This window comes from Chenopodium album, chromosome 20 (assembly GCF_948465745.1).
Source record: "Chenopodium album chromosome 20, dcCheAlbu1.1, whole genome shotgun sequence".
NCBI classification, from domain to species: Eukaryota; Viridiplantae; Streptophyta; class Magnoliopsida; order Caryophyllales; family Amaranthaceae; genus Chenopodium; species Chenopodium album.
Window position 1 is genome coordinate 34137142 of NC_137853.1, and position 22998 is coordinate 34160139.

The 22998-nt window shown below is 34.9% G+C and overlaps 2 protein-coding genes across 3 annotated transcripts in view; one reads left to right on the forward strand and one right to left on the reverse strand.

Moving 5' to 3' along the window:
* Positions 1–19693, forward strand: part of LOC145599438 (DExH-box ATP-dependent RNA helicase DExH14-like) — a 34726-nt gene extending 15033 nt beyond the window's left edge. For both annotated transcript variants that reach the window (XM_081655819.1, XM_081655820.1), the window contains exons 21-49: positions 269–418; positions 1059–1271; positions 1646–1798; positions 2074–2298; positions 2379–2480; positions 2545–2625; positions 2772–2852; positions 5767–5970; positions 6131–6247; positions 6331–6453; positions 7414–7503; positions 7603–7728; positions 7908–7970; positions 9315–9403; positions 11387–11477; positions 12196–12345; positions 12477–12668; positions 12838–12903; positions 14156–14311; positions 14397–14540; positions 15498–15565; positions 15660–15825; positions 15902–15964; positions 16321–16416; positions 16529–16696; positions 17363–17533; positions 18473–18619; positions 18977–19108; positions 19203–19693. In XM_081655819.1, coding sequence (XP_081511945.1) covers positions 269–418; positions 1059–1271; positions 1646–1798; positions 2074–2298; positions 2379–2480; positions 2545–2625; positions 2772–2852; positions 5767–5970; positions 6131–6247; positions 6331–6453; positions 7414–7503; positions 7603–7728; positions 7908–7970; positions 9315–9403; positions 11387–11477; positions 12196–12345; positions 12477–12668; positions 12838–12903; positions 14156–14311; positions 14397–14540; positions 15498–15565; positions 15660–15825; positions 15902–15964; positions 16321–16416; positions 16529–16696; positions 17363–17533; positions 18473–18619; positions 18977–19108; positions 19203–19289 — 3714 coding nt within the window. In that variant the 3' untranslated portion in view covers positions 19290–19693. The remainder of the gene's footprint in view (positions 1–268; positions 419–1058; positions 1272–1645; positions 1799–2073; positions 2299–2378; positions 2481–2544; positions 2626–2771; positions 2853–5766; positions 5971–6130; positions 6248–6330; positions 6454–7413; positions 7504–7602; positions 7729–7907; positions 7971–9314; positions 9404–11386; positions 11478–12195; positions 12346–12476; positions 12669–12837; positions 12904–14155; positions 14312–14396; positions 14541–15497; positions 15566–15659; positions 15826–15901; positions 15965–16320; positions 16417–16528; positions 16697–17362; positions 17534–18472; positions 18620–18976; positions 19109–19202) is intronic.
* Positions 19694–19809: 116 nt separating this feature from the next.
* On the reverse strand, positions 19810–22998 carry LOC145599440 (flavonoid 3'-monooxygenase-like). The gene is made up of 3 exons (XM_081655823.1): positions 22467–22998; positions 21423–21875; positions 19810–20733 (listed from the first exon to the last, which is right to left on the reverse strand). The coding sequence occupies exons 1-3, from the start codon at positions 22917–22919 to the stop codon at positions 20086–20088; spliced, it is 1554 nt and encodes a 517-aa protein (XP_081511949.1). The 5' UTR covers positions 22920–22998; the 3' UTR covers positions 19810–20085.

Sequence of the window (22998 nt, forward strand, 5' to 3'; positions counted from 1 at the left end):
TGGCTGTTGTTTGGGACTAAATGATGCTTCTATGGCATTCTTTGGCCAGATCTTTAGATTGGCTGGCGGCCAGGCATGTTGTTATGTTGTTTTTATATATGTTGTTTTGATGCAGATGGTTCCTTGTCATCTTGCATCTTCTTTTTGTACACTGCATTATGCATTAATTAGATTTGTCTAAAAGAAAAAGAAATTTCTCGGCGAAGAAAAAAAAAAAATGTAAAGGCTGAGTTTCTGACAGGGCTTATATTAATTTTTCTTTTGGCAGTTCATCAACTCCTTGAAAGATAATCTGAATGCTGAGGTTGCGCTGGGTACTGTCACAAATGTGAAAGAAGCTTGTGCTTGGCTTGGGTATACCTATCTATTTATAAGGATGAAGATGAATCCTTTGGCATATGGTATTGGATGGGATGAGGTATTCTTTAATATGTTTAGTTTATATATTCGTGTATTTTGTCTTAAGTTTTGGAAATGCAGTTGTATTTCTGCAGGTTTGTGTAGTGAACTTGAAACTTGAAGATGAAGAAGATTAAGGGAAGAAGAATAATTTGATTAGTAAATTAAGATAGTGTAATAGGCCTTAGAGAGGCTTGATATTCTGCATCTCTCTCTCACACACACATATGTATTGCCTTCTTCTGCAAGTTTTGGCTAACAGACTTATAAAGTCATTCCCGATCATTTTCCTTCCGTAAGCCAGTTCATTACAGTTTGAAACCAAGCAATCATGTTTTTTTTTTTTTTTCCAAGTGGTGGTGGTAATGTTTTACAATTATGACTGTAAGTGCATTTGTTGTTCTCGTTTTGTTGTATATTCTTTGCTGAGATTAGTCCTTCAGAGGGTTATTTTCTGAAGCTAACAATTGATTTCCTTCATGGCGGGAAAAGAAGCAAGCCTTTTGTTTGCTATCATCTGTAACTAAGTTAGTTTTGTAGTAGTGTCTACTTACACGTCTTCATCACCTATCGTCTGCTTGTTATTGACACTGGGCCCAGAAATAAGGTTTATATATCCCTCTAGGAACTTCTCATAAATTTTCTCTTATTTGTTACAGATAGTTGCGGATCCTTCTTTGGGTTTAAAACAAAGGTCTTTTATAACTGATGCTGCTCGTGCCCTTGATAAAGCAAAGATGATGCGTTTTGATGAGAAAAGTGGCAATTTTTACTGTACTGAGCTTGGTCGTATTGCAAGTCATTTCTATATACATTATTCCAGTGTGGAAACTTACAATGAAATGTTGAAGCGACATATGAGTGATAGTGAGGTAATTAATCAAGATAATGGCTTCCTTAACCAATTTAATCTGTTGAGCTGATATTTCACTTATCTCCTTCATTGCATCAGATTTAGGTGAAAAAGTTCTAATATTATTGAGGTTGCTAGTTCAGTTTATTTTATGGGGCTCTCTATTATTAGATCTAAAGCATATTAAGAATTTTTTTTACATTAGACAATCAGGTTCCTTAGGACAAAAGCAATACGCATTCGTATTTGGTTCTTTATTTATTTTGTGGATAATCGACCTGGGATGTACTGCTCATTATATCCTGTGCCATCAGGATCTTCAGTTTATGATAATAAATTTTTTTTTTTTAATTTTTAATTTTTTATGTTGGTTCATACTTTATACTGATGTAGGTTATTGACATGGTTGCACATTCTTCTGAGTTCGAAAATATTGTTGTAAGAGATGAAGAACAAATGGAATTAGAAAATTTAGCACGTGAATGCCCCTTAGAAATTAAAGGTGGTCCCTCCAGTAAACATGGGAAAATTTCTATCCTCATTCAGGTACATTTGGTCTCTCTGAATTTATACAGTCCCTCCATCAAAGTATATTGTGTTGCATTTCTTTTTACGCTTCCTTTGCCATATTTCATCTGCCATAACTTCAGTATTACTCTTCTTTTAGCATAATTTTTTTACCAGTTTAATTATAGTATCAACAGATGGCCGTCTTGGTTTATTATAGTTGTTGCAATTTATTAGAGATGGAGTGGCTTACATCTTTTGAATACAATAATTAGTACGATTATGGACTGTTCTGTTTATGTTGTTATTTGCAGTTATACATATCACGTGGATCCATAGAGGCTTTCTCATTGATTTCTGATGCTGCATATATAAGTGCAAGTTTGGCTCGTATTATGCGTGCTTTATTTGAGATATGCTTGCGGAGAGGATGGTCTGAGATGTCAGCGTTCATGTTAGAATACTGTAAGGCTGTTGATCGTCAAATCTGGCCCCATCAGCATCCACTCAGACAATTTGATAGGGATATCTCCTTAGAGGTTTTTTTGGGAGCTTTCCTACTCTTTTACACTTTAACAGTTTAAAGTAGTTTTTGATTAATGTATTTTATTTATTTCAGATCTTGAGGAAGCTCGAAGATCGAGGGGCTGATCTGGATCGCCTTTATGATATGGAAGAAAAGGATATTGGAGCTCTGATTCGTTTTGTACCTGGAGGGAAGGTAATCCTTGTGATTGTATGTGAACTTTTTGATGTTGAGAATAACTTCTTTACTGCATTTGCAGACAGTGAAGCAATATTTGTCATTTTTTCCAATGGTCCTGTTATCAGCCACTGTCAGTCCTATCACAAGAACTGTCTTAAAGGTTATTCTAGTTTTTCTTTTCATAAGTTATATTTCCTCTTTAAGACCAAATCTATTAACTCCATATTGTCATGGATTTAGCTACTGGATACACCATCTACTGGCTGACATAATCCTTCTGACTTTGCTATTGTCATTATTGTCCAGGTTGATTTACTTGTAACTCCTGATTTCATTTGGAAGGATCGTTTTCATGGAACTGCTCAGCGGTGGTGGATTCTTGTTGAGGTGCTATGTTTGCTTCGAGATCCTATTTTTATTATTAATGTATCTAATTATGCTGAAAATCTCAGAGCTACTTTCTTTCGGGATAAAATATATGTTGGAGTAATAGAGATTTTGCATTTGTTTTGCCGACTTGCATGTATAATCATTGATTTTATTGCATCTCTCTTCACTTTCTTCCTCATTTACCTAAGTGACTTCACTTCTTTGCTATTTTTTCTCCATTTTTCTCATCTATTTTTTAGATTTTTAAAGATGAAACATGTGAAGGTGAATATGTAAAGGAGTATCTATTCCCACTCGAAAACCTTTTACTTATGTGATTAATAACAAATAGAAGAAATTATTAACATTAAGGAATCTAGATATCACTCCTTTTTTTATACTCACAACATTACATTTATACTTAGTCTATATGTCTCTCCTTTTTATAATCAATAAAGTTAATTAATTACATTTAATCAACAATATTTCCTTCAGTTTCCCACAAGCTTAAGTATGGATTGTATAACATTAAACGGTTAAAGAATCTAGAATCTAGGCATTCCGTAAAATGAATAATTTAAGTAACCAAATGATTCGTTTTCTTAAAGACACAATCAATCAATCAATCAAAGCCTTAATCCCAAAAGTGGGGTCGGCTAACATGAACCAAATTTGATTATTCCGTGTAGTCATCAACATAAATCTTTCTCCTCCATCCCTTACGATCCAAAACTTCATCCTCACGTAAATCCATGCACTTCATATCCTTCCTCACTCCTTCCAACCAAGCAAAATAATTTATAAAAGTAACCTGTGCATCCAACTGACCAAATGACTAGTTAATTACAGAAAAGGAAAGACGTTTTTAAGGATGATACTTATCTTGCTTGTGGTAACAATTAAAATTAGCATCTTTCTGTGTTTTAAAGTTCTAATCCATGTCATCTTATCTAGCTTGAAAACAAAACTCCCAAGTATATCAACCGAAAGAAGTGGAAATAAGAATTATTTTAGAGATTTGTAAATTAATCTTAATATTTAAGGAAGAGATTTACTTAGATTGATGACAAAATGTAATTATTGATATTAGTAAAGGAATGTGTTAGATGATGAGAAAGTACCGTATATAATAGATTGATTGTCACAATATGTGACTTAAACGAGGAGTTTCTTATAGAGTAGAAAGAGTATTGAATAATTCGTAAGGATTTTCCAGTTGTTACCATATGGAAGAAGTTAAAATGGGAATGGTAGCCTAAAAAGAAGGAATCATTGCTAACTACCCTTTAGCTATTGTGGACTGTGAAAATATACAATAATAATGATTGCAGTAACAAATAACACTCTAATATTAATTAGGAGGATGTTACCCATATTCTATTAAAAAAAAGGCGGCTTCACACGGGGAAGTATGCATGTTTATATCCTCCATTACCATTATGGCATAGATAAAACAGCAAATTAAATTGTCTTGTACTTATATCTTGTTAAAGTATGATTGCAATCTTTAATTGGCTTAAGGTTTCTTGCTTGATTTTTCTTTTTCTTTTGAATTCGTTCTATCAATAGTTATATTCCTGATAATAATAAGAAGTGTAATTAGATCTCTATAAGATTATTAGACCCACAATGTTGTGTAATATATGGCTCTGGTCTGTTGGCCTTCAACATGTGAGTTGTTTTGTTGTGAATTTTTATTATGTATTGGCAACAATGCAACATACATGGGAGCGATCTATATTGTGCTTTCCCACCGAATTTTAATCCTATTTCTCTTAGGGCATGCTTGGATTGGGGGTAATACATTAAGGGGGTAATAAAAGTCAAACTTGAAAAAACAAAAGTAATTAGAGGTGTTGTGGTAGAAGACATGGTGTTTGCAAATGCAATAAGGTAGTTGTGCCATGAGGAAAAGAGAGAGATGGAGGAATTATTACTCTCATAATGAGGGTAGTACTTACCCACCCTCCCCCTAGTGTAACTATTACCCCCAAAATGAGGGTATTGATTCCTCTTTCTTCACCTCACACCATACTATAACTGCATAATTTTTTTACAATCATACCATCACTATCTCCTTCTTCCCTACTTTCACATTCATTTTGCCTAGTTTGACATTTATTACCCCCTTAATGTATTAACCCCAATCCAAGCATGCCCTTAGTATACATATACATTATGCTATACAAACATGTCAAGTAGCAAGCAGAGGAAAGAGAACTAAGGATCAAATGAGTGAATGAGAGGGGGGCAGAGACTGTTGAAAGTGGATGGGGGAATACTGGTAAGATATTGAAAAGGGAAGTAGAGCTGGTTTGAAGTGGCTGGAACTGGATTTTTTTTATTAGAATTTTTACTTCTTGTTACGATATTTATTCCCCAAGATTAAAGACTAAGAGGCTGTGATCAAATATCCTCCTTTTTTCATGTATAATGTTCAGCAAATCCACTTAAGAATTACTTAAGAGTTCTTAGCATTATACGAGAAGCTGATGTATGGAGTTGTTATTGCCTAAACCAAGGACCAAGCCCTCAGGTGAAGCTTGGGGAAACCGTTATAATATGTTGAAGTTCCTCCTCTTTTAAAGCGGAGATTTGATTTGATTTTTTTGGTAAATGAGTGTAGACTTCTTTAAGTTTAATCATTCATTTGCTTTATATTTTCTAACACTCGTTTTACCCTAGGCATGGTGGCTCTGGAACTATTGTAATGTGATCTTATATGTTGGGCTGTTTTTCCCCTGAAAGTTTGTAGATTTGGAATCCTACTAATGCATTGAGATTGCTTATGACGTGCTGTGACTTCGTAAATGCAAATTTAGAGTATCGTATTTAGTGATTGTTTTGGGCATTGTAAAGATACCGAATAAGAAGATTTTGTTTTAGCTGGCAACTTGTATTTCTCACTTACTGAGGATCTTATATTGAACAGGATTCGGAAAATGACCATATATATCATTCAGAGCTGTTCACACTTTCGAAGAGAACAGCAAGAGCGGATCCTCAAAAGCTTTCTTTTACCGTGCCAATATTTGAACCGCATCCACCACAATATTATATACGTGCTGTTTCTGACTCTTGGCTTCAATCAGAATCTTTTTACACTATATCTCTTCACAATCTTGCTTTGCCTGAGGTAATCTATAAGCTATAGTACAAGGAAGAATAAGATTTTTTTTTTTTAAAATTTAATTTTTCCTATGTTTGTTTGTTTGTAAATTGCACCTCTCTGTTAATTGGTTACGTTACTTGTATATTCTATTCGGGAATTCACTTGTTTTTTTTCTGTTTTCCAGTCTCACACTTCCCATACAGAACTGCTTGATTTAAAACCTCTTCCAATAACCGCGCTTGGTAATAGTATGTATGAATCCTTGTACAGCTTCTCGCACTTCAATCCAATTCAGACACAGGTCCGCATCTTCTTGTACTTGCTACAATATAGTGTAAAAGTTTCTGTGATGCTTATTTTTTGGTACCTTAACGGTTCTTGTAGGCTTTTCATGTCCTGTATCACACAGACAACAATGTTCTCTTAGGAGCTCCTACAGGAAGTGGAAAAACTATATCAGCTGAGCTTGCAATGTTTCACCTATTCAATTCTCAGCCTGATATGAAGGTTGGTTTTTGGATCTGTTACCCAGTTAAGACAATGCATATATATACAAGTCATTTTTTCGTCAGATATGTGATAAAGGTTGATGAAGTTACTGGTTAGGCCATGCAAGACTTCATGTACAATATAATTTATCTTAGAACTCTAGAAAGATGGAATAATAGTTTTCTTTTGGTCATACTTTTGATCCTGTCTCTTTTACCTTCTTCAGGAATGTGTAAATAAGGGCATTGTCGTGCTCCTAGTATATTAACCCTTTCTTTCTGCATTAATGTGCATATTTTAATTTTCATGTTACAAACTTTAACCGTAATTTCTCATCAGTTTTGGGAAATTCATAGTCATGTGGAATCTTGTTAGATCTGCCTTAATGTTATGAATTAATATAGCTTTGGACAGAATTTCGAGATTAGATGCAAGCAAGCATAAAGCAATAAATGATGTTTTATTCTGGAAAACAGCCATAAGAAGGATTATTCAAACTTTCGAGATATTCTGTAGAAATTAATCAATCAAACATCATTTTATTGCTTTATTCTTGCATTTGATCTCCAAATTTGTCCAAAGTTATGTTAAATAAAACTCAATGCGTATCTTTAAATTAGCAAAATTTATAATATAATAATGACACACAAGTAAAGATAAAGATGGTCAAAAGTGTGTCTTGGAGACCATTAAAGCCAAATTGTGCAGAATATCATGTGTCAGAGGGAGTATGCTCTTGCACACAGCTCTTGAAGTTTATTTACCGATAATTCTATTTATTTAATGCTGAATTTGCTTTTTATGTTGTATTAATTGTGTTTTGGACAGTTGTAATTATCGATTTCTAGTAAATGTTATAAGAAATGTCTTGAGGCAAACTGTTTTTGTTTAACCTGGACAAAGGTTTAATCTGACTTTGTGGCAGGTTTTCGTTGTTAGTCTAACATCAATAAGCATGCACTGCTTTTATTCTTGCAGGTTATTTATATAGCACCCTTGAAGGCCCTAGTCCGAGAAAGAATGAAAGACTGGAAAAGGCGACTTGTCACTCAGCTGGGGAAAAAGATGGTACACTGGATATTTTTCTAGTTGATTTGGAGAATGGATTTTGTTTGCTTATTTCTTTTTGAACGGTTTAATAATTTCAATGACATTTCGTGTGATCAGGTTGAAATGACTGGTGATTATACTCCAGACTTAATGGCCCTTTTGTCAGCAGATATCATTATTTCTACTCCTGAAAAGTGGGATGGAATCAGCCGTAACTGGCACACTCGAAGCTATGTTAAAAAGGTTCTCCCTTTCACCTTTTGCTATGGTTTCTCTTAGTTAAAATCTCTCTTTTTTGCCTCCATCCTTTATTAGTTGAAATTCAATGGTACATTGAAATGTGCGCGTGTGTGTAGGTAGGTAGGGCTAATGATTTTATGTGTATTTGCTACCTTTAAGCTGTTTGATAACTTGATCTGTAGGTAGGGCTTATGATTCTGGATGAGATTCACCTACTTGGAGCTGATCGTGGACCAATTCTTGAGGTAATATTGATCTCAAATGCATGTATGTTGTCACTTGGATGGGTCAGATTTGCAATGATGAATCAGACCCCCTATTAATTCTGTCTTATTTGTTTGGTTCCTCTATCCCTTTTATTCTCATTCTCTTCCACTAATTCTACTACTGATTGAATACTAATATGTTATATAGTGTATATTTGCAAATTATGTATAAAGTCATAGCAGTGTTAATATTTGCAATGTGTGTGACTTTGCCCCATGCCTTGTTTTTGGAAAGTGATCATTCCTCAGAGCTCCTCATGTGTGCTAAAACTATGAAGGGCTCAAGGTGAACCAAACTACCATACCACTAGGGATAGGGAGATCATAAGGGCTTCCAGTCCATATAATCTTGTCTGTTCACATAAATAAAAATCTAATGGCAACCTAAAGAGTAAACTGATTGCCTCAATAATCTAAAGAGAACAAATAGGGATACCCCTCCCCCAAATTAAGATACTAGATAGTTTACCATATCATCCTTGCACACTTATTCTGTATAAGGCTATGAGCGTTATGGTCTTACGGAAAACTAACTTTGGTCTTGCAAGTAATCTAAAGGTAACATCTGGACAGTCATGTTTGGTTGGATTATTAACAATTATTCTGCATCCTTTTCATTGAAAATATCCTTTTCATCCCACTTTCCACTTCTTAAAATAATAGAGGGTCGCACAGGTAGGCATGATGGGGCTGTAAATTAACTTTACCTATGCCCAAAGGCTTATAGGCCTATGCTCTATAAACTTTGTACCGTACTAAAGAGTGTAAGACTGTAACAACCAGTCACCGAAATTTGAACTCTGATCCCTAGATGGTGGTGAAAGGCTACAGTCTTAGCCAGTCCACTAAGTTGGTTTCTTACTCTTGTGCTCAAGAAAGTTGTTGTTAGAATATGTGTTTAAATTGTCACTGCCCTTCACATTACGATAACGGGGATCTCGTCATGGTTTTCTGTTTTGGGCCTAGTTTTTGGTTTATTTTATATTTGTTTAGGAGTTCTACGTAAACTCCTTAGGCTATTAACCTAGCCTATCCTCTAATATTTGTGTTCGATTTTGTTCATTGCATTTGGACGTAGCTACTTTAGCGAACCATGTAAATTTGTGTGAATCTTTTTCACATCTGTTACAACGATTGTCTCTGTAATATTTTGTATTGATCTCACTCTTTAGTCTGAAGCTAACTTTATCTGTTTACGTTGCTGAGAATTATCCATTATTGTTTCAGATTATAATCATGTCTAATCTGCTTTGTTTGACGATCTTTTAGGCAAGTAATGCAACTATCATTTCTATATTGCTAATGGCAGATTGTGCTTTTTAGGTCATTGTCTCAAGGATGAGATATATATCATCACAGACAGAACGTTCAGTGCGATTTGTGGGTTTATCAACAGCTTTAGCAAATGCAGGGTAAGTTATTATTTCCTTAGGAATATCTGTAATAGTTTTTCCTTCCTGACTGTGCATTTGTGCTAAAATTGTCTAATTACCCTTGTTCGTGTTCATTGTATTACAACAACTGTGCAATGAAATCTATAGTTTATGTAGACAAAGAGGAAGCAGGGTAATAATAATATAGTACTTTGACACGTGAGGAGTTAGATATTCTGTTAAATACTCCATATACAACTTCAAAAGTGCCAGAAACTTGTGAATTGCTATTCAGAGAGCTACACATCTTGCTTGAGGAAAAAGCTACTAGTATTGAAAATTTTATTCCACATTCTATAACTGTTAGGGTTACATCTGAGATCTGATATAGGGGCCTTATAATTCGTTGTAGATTAATGACAATGTTGTATTTGCCACTAAGCCCAGGAACCTTGAAAACCACTCATTTTAACACTTTACCAAATTTAGGTCTATGATCCACCTTGGCCAGCATTGCTGCAGTAGACTAGTGCTTTCTGAACTCGATTTTGTAAAATACAATTTTTTTCCCATTTTTTCCCTTATTGCATCTCCTCCTCCACTTCATTCTTCCCCATCGGTAGGCCTACCTGCTTTGAAAGCTGCTTTCCCCACCCCCACCCATTTTGACTAGTTACCGATATATTTGCTGTTGTTATTTCTTGCATCTTTGACTTAAACCTCTCTTAATTCACATTCTCTCCTTAGAAGCCCCTCCCCTTGCATGGCAAGTCTGCAAGCCACAATTGATTCCTTTCATGCAGTGGCGGATCATGAAAAAAATTCTTTGAGGGGCCGATCAAACTAAATGTGTTACGAAAGTACAACCGGAGTAATAAAAATAAATAAGATTCATATCGCCACATTTATTAAAAATAAAACCAAATAAACTATATTCTAGATTTCATTTTAAGAATCATAACATTAATACTACAACAAAAAACGCTGAATTTCTAATAAAAAAGTTCAGATTTCATTGCATTAGAAATCTAGAACACCAATTAATAATTGAATAAGTATAAAACACTTGTATAATCTTTTAAAAAAATAAAAAAAAACACTCGTATAACTTACCAATAGGTCTTTAATACTACGTAAAAGATTAATGTTTGATACAAAAGTGCACTCAATGCCCAAAAATCTTACCTTCTCAAGTTCCAAATCAATAAGATTAAATATCGTAGTTATAAGTCTAAACTTTGCTATTACATCTAGTACATCCAAGGGTTAAGAAAAAATTAATCTGAATAACTAGAGATTCTAGATAATAGGAGATAAAGTAGGTTGGAAACTAAAATTACTCAAAAGTGGGTCTTAGACTATTAGGCGTGCAGTCGTAGAAATATAAGAAGCCATATACATTAGTTGGGTCTACTCCTACATAATTCTTTTTACTTGGCTATAATGCTATATTCATAATCACCTAAAACATTTTGGGCTTCACCAGGGCTAGGCCCCTAATGGCCCCCCTGGATGATCCGCCATTGCTTTCATGTCTTACTCAGCCTTATCCTTCCTTTTTCCCGCCAACAACCTTGCTTATACCTTAACCACATTTTCTTCTTCTTCCTTCTCTTTCTTTTTGTTTAATTTCCTGCAGCCACCTTTAGGGTTTCAGGCACTTGTCAATATACAAATAAGGTGTGAATAACTCTCTTCATAAACTTTGCATAATCACCATCGATGAAGTTTTAACAAAAAAACACATAATCCAAAGTTGTAAATAACTCATAGAAGCACAAAAATAAAATGGTATCTACATAAGCTAATGAAATTCAAATTTGTGTATCTTCTTGGTGCAATAAAATAATACATCTTTGAATCATTTATATACTTATAAGTTATAAGTGTGGCTAAAAATAGATGAATTCCTACTTTACATACTTTATGAATATGTAAATAATACTTTGAAACTCTGTTTGTGATTTTTTAATTAAATAAGTAGTATTACTTGATAACTTATTCATACTATGGACCATATAGGAATTTGGCTGACTGGCTGGGTGTCGGTGAAGTGGGACTCTATAATTTCAAGCCGAGTGTGCGACCTGTGCCACTTGAAGTCCATATCCAGGTCAGTGAAATTGTTCTTTTCAATTGGCTTAATATCTGACTATTAAGGTATAATGATCATAGTGTTGTTTACATATGCTCCTAAAGTCTAAGATATGTGTGATTACTGATATGTGTGATTACTCTCTTAAAGGGGTGTTTCTTCTAAATATCATGATTCGTGAATTTCCTTATTGCCAAGAGTTGGCTGCATACATTATTCTTCACTCTATATCTGATGGATTCTGCAAATTTAGGACGAAATTCAACATAAATGATGTTAAAACTATAAAAAAAAAAGACCTTATCAACTGCGAGCTGTATTCTACATTCCAATTTGTGTACTACAAGTCATATCATACTGGGTACCATGTAACATTGGTGCTGCTTGACTGGCTATTGTGGCTAAAAAGTAATTGCTAAATTTCCGAAAATCAGCTTTATAGAAATAGATCTTTAATCTTAACGTCTTTGTAGGTTAGAGTTGGGTTGCTTGCTTCTTTGTGGTGCTACACTGTGGGTGTATCTTTGGTCTTAGGTTTGTCAAAAAATTGCACTTGTTTTAACATCACTTGTAAATTTGTAATAGTTTAGCTCACGATTGTAGTTAGTTTACATCTTTAAATATTTGTCTTTCGGTTATTGTCTTTTAGTTCTAGATACCTATTGCTTTTGTGTTACAAGATATTTGTTTGAGTATTGCAAAAAGGTGAATGGATATCTCTGCCTCTCATGTTCAGGGATACCCTGGGAAATTCTATTGTCCAAGAATGAATAGCATGAATAAGCCTGCGTATGCTGCTATCTGTTCACATTCACCTACAAAGCCAGTTCTTATTTTTGTTTCCTCGCGTCGACAAACTAGACTAACTGCTTTGGACCTAATTCAGGTATAGAGGAGTATCTTTGGACTGGTTTTGTTTATTTCCCATTATTTTATTTTTTTTGTTGATCACTGTTTTTACGTTCATGGATGTTTATGACATTTTTGCTGCTGTCCTTGCCCTTCACTTGTATTTAGTATGCTGCATCTGATGAGCATCCAAGGAAGTTCTTGAATATACCAGAAGAGGCACTGCAGATGATTCTTTCCCAGATAACAGATCAAAACCTAAGGCACACCTTGCAGTTTGGAATTGGTTTGCACCATGCTGGATTGAACGACAAGGATCGATCTGCAGTTGAAGAATTGTTTGGAAACAATAAGATTCAGGTTCATCTGCTGACTTAGTCTGGAAGCTTTTTTTTGGTGTGATATAAAATTTCCAAGTATTGATTTAAAATAGCACCCATTTGCCCTGTCTTGCTCATGTTTTGATTATATTGCAGCGGTTTGAGCTCCATAACGTATACTTCTAAGTATTTTGATTTTTCCTTGATAGGTATTGGTGTCAACTAGTACATTGGCTTGGGGTGTGAATCTTCCTGCACATCTTGTTATTATAAAGGTTAGCCTACTATAAAGTGTATTCAAACTTGCTATGATATATGCAAGTTTTTTCTCTCTTTTTTTTTTAATCTGCTACTATCATTTTCCCTCTGGCCTATACAGATATGCTTTGTTGATTCTATTAATTCCTGGTACTTTTAGTATGGAGCTTTTATATATACATATACATATATATATAGAGTCTACTTCTGTAGTTTAAGCTGAAGGAGGGAAAAAAGTGGTGGATGTATTGATGGTGGGACAAGACTTGGTTGTTAGTGGGTCAAGACATAAGAGGATAACCTTTCAAAGGGTTTAAATGGTTTGGGCCAAAGCTCTGCATGGGTCGATTATGGACAGGTCATTAAACAAGCAAGAAAATATGAAATGGAGAGCAAAGATAATTGCAAATGACTAGAGAGTTACAAAATTAGTTTTCTTTATCCTAACTATTTGCATTTACAAAATTACTGGGAAACCCTGTCCTTTAAAGCCAAACCCATTTAACACCCTTTTTTTTATTGTCCTAACCCTATCAAAACCAGATCTAGTAAGGACCGGGAAAATTTTTTCTTTTCTGTCTGTTTAATTAATGTTCATAATCATACTGACGGATATTTGCGTTTAGGAGTAGGTTGATGTTTAGCTTTCCTATTCTCTTTCATATGGCCTGAATCTGGTCCTAGGTTATTACCATTGCTTCCTGACTATGTATTTTAATGTTTGTGTGTCAATGATTGCAGTCTGTTAATATTAAGTGGCTGGGTTGTGGAAGATGATTATGTATACAATCTTTATTGGGTAAGAGAGAAGGGATATGCAATATTAATGATAAAGTAGGTTAGGATTAAAATACCTGCGACTGCTTTTTTTATTTTATTTTATTTTATTTTTAACTTACAAAGAAATTGTGAATGCAACCGGTTATTAGGGAAACGACTCAGCAGAGAATCCAATGCACTCCCATTTAGAAAGGAAGCTTAGTAGGTTATGCATAAACCTTTCCCTTTACCTATTTCAATGGTTGGTGCATGTATAGGAATTCACTAAAAGAAATTGTACTCATAATCCTCACTTTACAGTTGAGTCAACAGCTGAGGGCTGAATGTCACAATTTTTTTCCAAAATATGATGATGAAAATGAGTTATTCAACTTAATGGCTCTTATTTTTACATTTGCAGCTACTTCTTGCATCTCTAGGTTTCCTCTATGATACCATTCATCTCCTGAGTGTCACCTTTGAAAATCATGAGTTTTTGTTGAATGACAGGGAACAGAGTTTTATGACGGGAAATCAAAAAGATATGTTGATTTTCCTATAACAGATATCTTGCAAATGATGGGTCGTGCTGGTCGACCTCAATATGACCAGCATGGGAAAGCAGTTATTCTGGTTCATGAACCAAAAAAGAGTTTCTACAAAAAGGTATTGTATACATATTGCTTTGAAATTGAATCATGAGAATGCATTTTTGAATCTGTTTGCTAAAAGTATTTTTTTCTATTTGCAGTTCCTTTATGAACCCTTTCCAGTTGAGAGTAGTCTCAGAGAGCACTTGCACAACCACTTCAATGCAGAAATTGTGTCTGGCACGATTTGCCATAAGGAGGATGCCATCCACTACTTAACCTGGACTTATCTTTACCGAAGGCTGGTAAATTTCTACTTATTACTTAACGAACTTTTATTGCATTTGGATTGTGATGATAAGCATTGGAGTTTCTCATTATCTATAAATTGAATATCTAAATCCTCGATAAGCTATTGTTACTCTTTGCTTCCTTACTGTTGCTGAACTGTCTGTTTGTCCTCTTAGGTATAATACGTTTCTTCATTTGTTTGCTTTTTTACTCAGATTTTTTCTTTTAGTTTGAAGTGTTGATATCTATCTTACAACTCGAAGGACAATTATACACTTCATTATAACAAATTAACAACAATTATGTCTATATAGTTTTATTATCTTTGCCGGATTCGTGTTTTCATTAGTGTAATAGTCGTTCTCTTCAACAGAAAGTGCATTAATAGGCTACTTGTTAGATACAATGCAGTCCACATGGAATTACTGGCAGATCTATTTAGTGGGCCTAGTGGCCTATGGTAACTGTGCCAATATGTTCATTTCTTTTGAATACTTATTTTTTTTGCCTGGTTAAAGCTAGTGTAAAGAATGATCAGAATAAAAAGATCTTAAGATGCACCTTTTTTGCTACTTTGTATACTTATTTCATAATTGCCATGGTTTATCTATAAGATGAGTGTGTGTTGTTAGTGTAAAATATATAGAGATGAAAATAGGATTTAATCTTAGGACTGCCCTTCAAGACTTAACAAATTAAGCCGATGATTTTCTCATCACCTTTTTTTTACACCTCTAATTTGTGCTCAAGACCGTCTCATGTGACATACAGTGCTACCCCTAATAGAAAATACCGGATTCCCCCCCCCCCCCCCTCCCGCGGGAAAAAAATAATAAATACTGGCTTTCACGTTCTGGTTGTGTCATATTATCATCTGTGTCATTTTACTGGCTTTCACGTTCTGGTTGTGTCATATTATCATCTGTGTCATTTTATCTGCAACAACTATTCACATTTTATATTCAATCTAGACGGTTAATCCAGCTTATTATGGTTTGGAAGATATCAATCCAGTGGTCGTGAGCTCTTACTTATCGAGGTAATGAATTGGTGGCTCATTTCTTTTTCCATGACTTCTTTTATAAAGGCATTATTGGTATAAGTATTGTCATCCTTCTAACTCTCTGTCGCAGGTTGGTGCAAAGTACATTTGAGGATCTAGAAGACAGTGGTTGTATAAAAATGGTTGAGGATAGTGTGGAACCTATGATTCTAGGCTCGATTGCATCTCAATATTACCTTAGTTATTTGACCGTGTCAATGTTTGGCTCCAACCTTGGACCAGGCCTTTCGCTTGAAGTGAGTGTTAGCTATAGATGTGATTGTTTGTTTTCAGCTCCCATCTTTTTCTTTTAATGAGATCCTTCTCTCCTAGGTTTCATTGCATATATTATCTGCTGCTTCAGAGTATGATGAGCTTCCTGTGCGGCATAATGAGGTAAAATTATAAATGCATTATTTGCCATAAGTAATTTTGGCTCTAAAACTTAGCATATTTTTTTTTTGGTAATGTATCTCTCACTATTATCATTTATGCAATAAGAAATTTTATTCGGTGATGAATATTCAATCGGTTTTCTATATGTTATTTCATTTATCAATATGAGTACCAAGGCTTTGAGAGGGTGTCACTAATCTGCAAAAATAATTATGTTTAATCAACAACAATCACTTAAAATTGAAAATTTTGCCAGCTGCACTCAACTTTATGAATAATTAACAAGTCATTCTAGGTCTCTAGTCTTCCTTAATTTAACACTTAAAGCTGCTACTTATGAAGACTTCTCTCTCTAGGAAAACCACAATGCAACATTAGCTGAAAGGCTTCCATACAAGGTGGATAAGAATCGTCTTGATGATCCACATGTTAAAGCAAATTTGCTCTTTCAGGTCATTCCCTTTATCCACATTATCTATTATGTCACCTCTTTGCATCTTTATACTGTGAAGTTGACTTTAGATATTCTGAAATATACTATAAGTGAAGAAACTTTGAATACAGGCACACTTTTCCCAGTTAGAGCTGCCAGTCAGCGACTATGTGACAGATCTAAAGTCTGTTTTGGATCAGAGTATACGTATAATTCAGGCCATGATAGATGTATGTGCCAACAGCGGATGGCTTTCTAGCACACTTAATTGTATGCATCTAATGCAGATGGTCATGCAGGTATCTTTCTTCCCATATATATCTGTCTTTTTTTTTTGTCATAAGTTTAGCCTATATGTGCTTACATGCTTTATACGCAGACTGTTGTAATTATATTTAAGTTGACATAGGTAGCTTGTTACCCAATAAACAATGATGTTCGGGACTTTTGATTTCAGCTTCTCTTTATCTTTAATTATGTTAGATTTCTGTTTATTGACTTACTAATGAATGCTCCTGTTGATGTTGTGGCTTTCTGCATGGTTTTGTCTGTACAAATGGTTTTTGTGTGTGTATATGCATGAGCTTGTCAGAATTCTATTTGAAGTTTACTAGGAAGTTTTTCTGTATACCTGAAGTATGTTTCCAGATATTAGCTCTTCTCCAGGTAAGGAGTTCTAGTACGCATCTTAAAATTGTATGACTAAGGCCTCAAGAACTGTTTCCTAGCTGTGGACCTGTGGCCATCCCATTCCCTCCCCAGAGAAAGAAAGAAAAAAAAAAATCTGATGGTTTAAATAGTAAAGTCTGGAAGGGATGTGTCATTGAAACTTTTCATTCTTAAAATCCTCATACTGCATTTTATGTTTAATGATTAACTGTGACCTTCCTGCGGTGTTCAATAGATATATTTCTTCTTTTACTCCTTGCGAAGAATTACTGTTAAACGTTTCTGTGGTTTAACAGGGGTTGTGGTTTGACAATGGTTCTGCTTTACAAATGTTACCCTGCTTGAACAACAATGTTATGGTTACACTCACAAGACAAGGAATAGCAAATGTGCAGCAACTATTGGATGTTCCTAGGGCGACTATGCAAGGTCTACTTGGAAGTTTCCCTGCTTCAAGTTTATACGAGGTAAAGCAATGAAAGAGGATTTCTCCCTTGCTCACAATTTATTTTATTTTATTTTATTTTATTTTTTTTGAATTTTGGACATATCTTGAACATAGCATTAAGGCATCCTATTATTGTTAACTGTGCGGGCTTATTAGCTATATTGTAGTGTGGGTGATATTGAGGTGTGCAAACATTAGTGGTTGAGTAACTGAGTGTGTAGGTGATTATATGTACAAATGGAAAAGCAAAGGAATTTGGCCAATTATGAGAGAGAAATACAGAAGAGAGGACATTGGGTTTGAAATTTTCTGTTTTCTTCTTGTGCTTACTCTCCAAGGTAAATGTTCTGTTCAGAGTTGAATTACTGTGTAGAGCCAAAAATATTCTCTGGAAAGATTTGAAGCTACAGTTATCTTTTTGTTTCTTTTTTTTTTTTTCCTAATATATTGCATTTGTGAATAAGTGGCATCAACTCAAGGTTGCCAAGAATCTGTTCCTGGGGGTCGGGATTGTTTTAGGTATTCTTTGGTTTTGCAGTTGTCTCATTTACTGCAACACTTTTTGATGTTGTTATCAAATGCTAGTAGTAAGTCGAGAAGCTGTAGTCCTCACTGATTAATAGAGGCATTGATAGTTATTCTACTCTTTTTATCTTGGGATATTTGTACTCAAAACATTGCACTTTGTGTATAGCATGGGATAAGTTCTCATGAATCAAACCTAATAATTTCTAAATTTTCTTGATTTTGGAATCTAAGCCGCAGAGGATGGGTAATATGTGTTTGGTGGTTCTATGTTCCTGTCTCTCACCAATCTGCTGTATTTTGTGTGAAGTTGCACAATGTTTTATTTTCTACTTGAAGACTGTTGAAACTTATATGATTTTGTTTATTGTTCCTGCTCTGTTCATCTTTTTCCAAATTTATGTATGACTTACATTTTATTCATTTACTTCAGGATTTGCAAAGGTTTCCTCGCATACATGTGAAATTAAGACTTAAGAAAAAGAATGAAAGGGCGAGTTCTAGTTCTCTTAATGTGAGGTTGGAGAATGTTAATGCCAAACGAAAGACACCAAGAGCATTTACTCCTCGATTCCCCAAGGTAAATCTTTAGAGACGGTGATTTGTATTGCCCAAATGTAAATTTGTTGTTTGAATTGATCAAAACTGCTTTTTGTTTTAATAAAAAAATATATATAACCCCTAAGATAAATGCCAGCCTTGTTGCTGAATCTATATTTCTTTTTGGGATTTCTAAGCTGTGGATTCTTCAGTCCATATGATATCAGGCTTTGTCAGTTCTAATATAATATTTTTACTACTTGGATGAAATGTGGGCTAGTTTAGATTCAGGCTTAAAAGTTTTACCCGCATCACAACTTCACAAGATCAGAATGTAACTACTGTGTACTTCTAAAATCAAGTTTACCCGTAACACAAACTGAAATTATGCTAACAGGTTAAAGATGAAGCGTGGTGGCTTGTACTCGGAAATACTGTCTCTTCTGAGTTATATGCATTGAAGAGAGTTTCATTTGCTGACCACCTGGTTACGAACATAGATTTTCCGTCAGATTTAGTCATATGCCAGGTACCTTAATTTTATCAAACTAGAGAATATCATGCCATAATATGATAGCCAGCAATTATTTCATCTGAATTGATTTCTTTCTACACTTATCCAGGGGTTGAAGCTCATCTTGGTCTCAGATTGTTATCTTGGTTACGATCTGGAGTACTCCTTGGAAGAACTTCTCAAAGATCAGCTGTGAGGAGTCTAGATAGGTTCCAATTTCAAGAGCCAATGTGCCTGCTTTAAGTCAGTATTTTCTGATATAAGGGTATGGATTTCTCATCTGATCTGGAATTTTCATTCGGCAAGTTTTATGTTGCTGTAAGTTGTATGTACCAAAAAAAAAAACAAATGAAAAAAAAGCTGTATGTCTGATGAAGACCTCGTCAAGGAGAATCCCAAAAGGCTTTACCAAAGTCATCAAATGGAAAATGCATCTAAGTTAAGCTGTAAATATATGGTTTTCTATCATTGGTCAGAACTGTTTTTATGCTTTATACAGTACTGAGATGTCAAATACAAGAAAATGAAGAGTGCTCTTTGCCTGTAGAGTGTATACCATATTTTCAAAATCGAATGATCTATGAAATGAAATTTTGGCCATTCTTACATAATTATACTCTACTCTTTACAATCTGCAATTTTTATACTCAATTGTTTTCACTATTACAGACTTATAATGTGAATTTCAGAATGAGGTAGAATTGTCTATGTTTTTAATTCTATCAACAAATAAGACGAGGATTATACTGTAATTTTGTACCTCATTTTGTGAATCATGTTATTATTTTATCGATTCGATAATTGAGTCGAACTCCTCAAATCAAGTAGGCAAAGCATATATACCTCATTCTGCCATTCATATTGTTATTTGATTGAAGGTACAAGGAACACTCACATGCACATAACAAGTGCAAGTTCTAGGTATAACCAAATTCAATATGTAAAATACTAAAATGCTTGAATTCTACAAATTATCATACTGAAGCATCACTTTAATCTGATGCTTTATAGGCATGGGCAGGCAACCTAGGTAGTGGATGGACCATCAAGGGTTCCTTCCGTTGCAAGGTTAGACCATAAGCCTCTTCCATGTTTAACTTTTCGGCCACCCGCCCGTTAGCCAACTTCCAGTCAAAACCATGAACCAAAGTGGCTGTCAATAATTGAACCATACGAATTCCCAAGCTCATCCCAGCACATATCCTCCGCCCTGCCCCAAATGGGATAACCTCAAAATCATTACCCTTAACATCTGCATTAGGCCTCTCACCACCCTTTAAGAACCTCTCAGGCCGGAACTCTAGTGGGTCGGTCCATACATTTGGATCACGTGCAATGGCCCATACATTGACCAAGAGGGTGGTGTTCTTGGGGATATAATAACCGTTGATTTCACACGGCTCGGCTGAGATTCGAGGGAGGGAGAGCGGAGTAGATGGGTGGAGCCGGAACACCTCCTTGATCACGGCTTGAAAATAAGGTAAGTTAGGGAGGTCTGATTCATCAACAAGCCGGTCTTGACCTATAACTGAGTCTAGCTCTTGTTGAACTTTGGCCAAGATTTTGGGATTGCGGATTAGTTCTGCAATGGCCCATTCTGTTGTACTTGACGATGTATCTGTCCCTGCTGTGAACATATTCTGCCACAAATTTAAAGTTCAAAATGAAATTAGAAATTTATGTTATGTAACTAATAAGAACAGTAAATTCACAAAAGCTAAGAGAGGATAAAGATAAGATCATAAAGGGCTTAAACTCTCATGTTTTTTTTCCAACCAAGCATCTAAAAAAATTTCACTTTTGAAGTTTGTAGGAAATTATACTACTAATTTTGGTTGATCTTGTATTCTTGTGTGACTATTTAGTGATAGCACTGATGAAATCGAGCCAAGAAAAGATCTCTTCAAAAAACGACTTGGTGTGACCTTTAACCAATTTGGCTGTTTGTGAGATAATGACGTTAATAATTTCTAGAGCACCTACTGCACTACCACCGACGTGGGGCTTTAATTGCCACTTCAATAATGTGCAAGCACATCCGTACGTGTCAATAGGAGTCTTTTTGCAGTGATTCTAAGTACATACCCGGTATGTATGAGCATCATACATATCAGGTATATTGGTACTTTTCACTAAAATCGTATGTTTTAGTGGTATATTTTTTTGGAGCTTCTAATGCAAAATAGAACAAAAGTACCTAATGTAACTTTTTTGTGGAAAACATAGTTATTAGTGTATTTGTTTTTGAAGTATTTTCTCTTTGTAAGTTTGCCATAAAGCTACCATGGAAAAGACAAAAATAAAAGATAAAAGTTGTAGAGGTCATTACCAAAAGCAAGGCCTTGATTTCAGTGTCAGTCAATTTGCCACCCTCACCATCACAATTATCCTTCAAAGAAATCAAAGTGCTTAAAAAATCCCCACCAAAATGATCACCCTTTAAGTTAGCCTTGTGTTCTTCCAAAATGGCACCAAGAAAATTGTCAAACCTCTTATGTAACTTCTTCATCTTAGAAGCAATCCCTTGCAAGTCTAGCCATTCTAAAGCCGGCACGAAGTCGCCGATGTTGAATTCTCCGGCAAGGGTCATGACTTCCATCACCATATCCTTGAATTCCTCTGATTTTTCATCACTTTCGCCCGTGCCATCGCCAAAAACTCTCCTTCCTAGCATCACCCTTGATAAGGCATTGGTGGTGCACACATTCAAAAGTTGTCCTAGTTGAACTTGTTCATTTGATTCTGCCTTTACTAGTGCCTTTGTAAGTATTGCCACTTCCTCCTATGTATGTTCCAAACATTGGACCAAACAAAAGGTTAAACTCATGTAAATTAACATGAATAATTCTTCAAATACATAAGATAACATTTATGATAATGTAACAATTATATTGATTTTTTATGGTACAAGATATCACACTTTATATAGATTTCATTTGTAAAGAAATTCAATTATTTGTGGTACCCCTTTAATTAGTTGTTAGGTTACTAAACTAATTACTTTTTTTTTTTTTTTTTTTTTTTTGCAATGGATGAAATAGTTATTAATTCTGAATAAATAGAGTATATTGCTACTTATAAGCTATGTTACTAGACTAAATTACTAGATCAATATACAATGAATGAAATAGTTATTAATTCCGGACAAATAGAGTATATTACTACGGATCAAGCATGATTTTGATTTTTGTTTCACCTACTCACCTAAATTTTCATAACATAAAATAAAACAAAATAAACCCCACATTTTAATGTGGCACCTTAATTGTTGTACCACAACTAATAAAAATAAAATCTTCATAAAATAATTAACATAATTTAACAAAAATCAAATATTATGACATAAAAAATCTTAAATAATTTTAAAATGAACCTGACGAATTGGTTTGTAATCATCCATAGCCTTAGCAGAAAACAAGTGAAGTGAAGAAATTTTCCTAAGCAACCTCCACCTTTGACCATAAGGTGCAAACACCAAGTCTTGGTAGTTATATGCTATGTACTTTGCTCCTGAATTTGGAGGCCTACTTGAGAAGTTTGCATCATGGCTCTTTAAAAACTGTGCCGCCACCGAAGCCGAAGCCGCCACCACCACATGGACGTACCCTAGTCTCATGTGGAGGAGTGGTCCATATTTTTGAGCCAGGGCAGCCAGTCCCTTGTGTGGGACTGGCCCCATGTGTGGGAGGTTTCCCACTATTGGCCACGGCTTCGGCCCCGGTGGAAGCGGCCGAGGGTACCGGTACCGGGTGATGGTGGTGGTGATGAGGTAGTAGATGAATATGGCTATTGCTATGGTGTAGGATGTTAGTTCTAAGGGTGACATTTTTACTATTTTGAGGAAAATGTATGAAACTTGTACTATATTTGTGTAAGTAATAAAACAATGATAGAAAGTGAGGTAC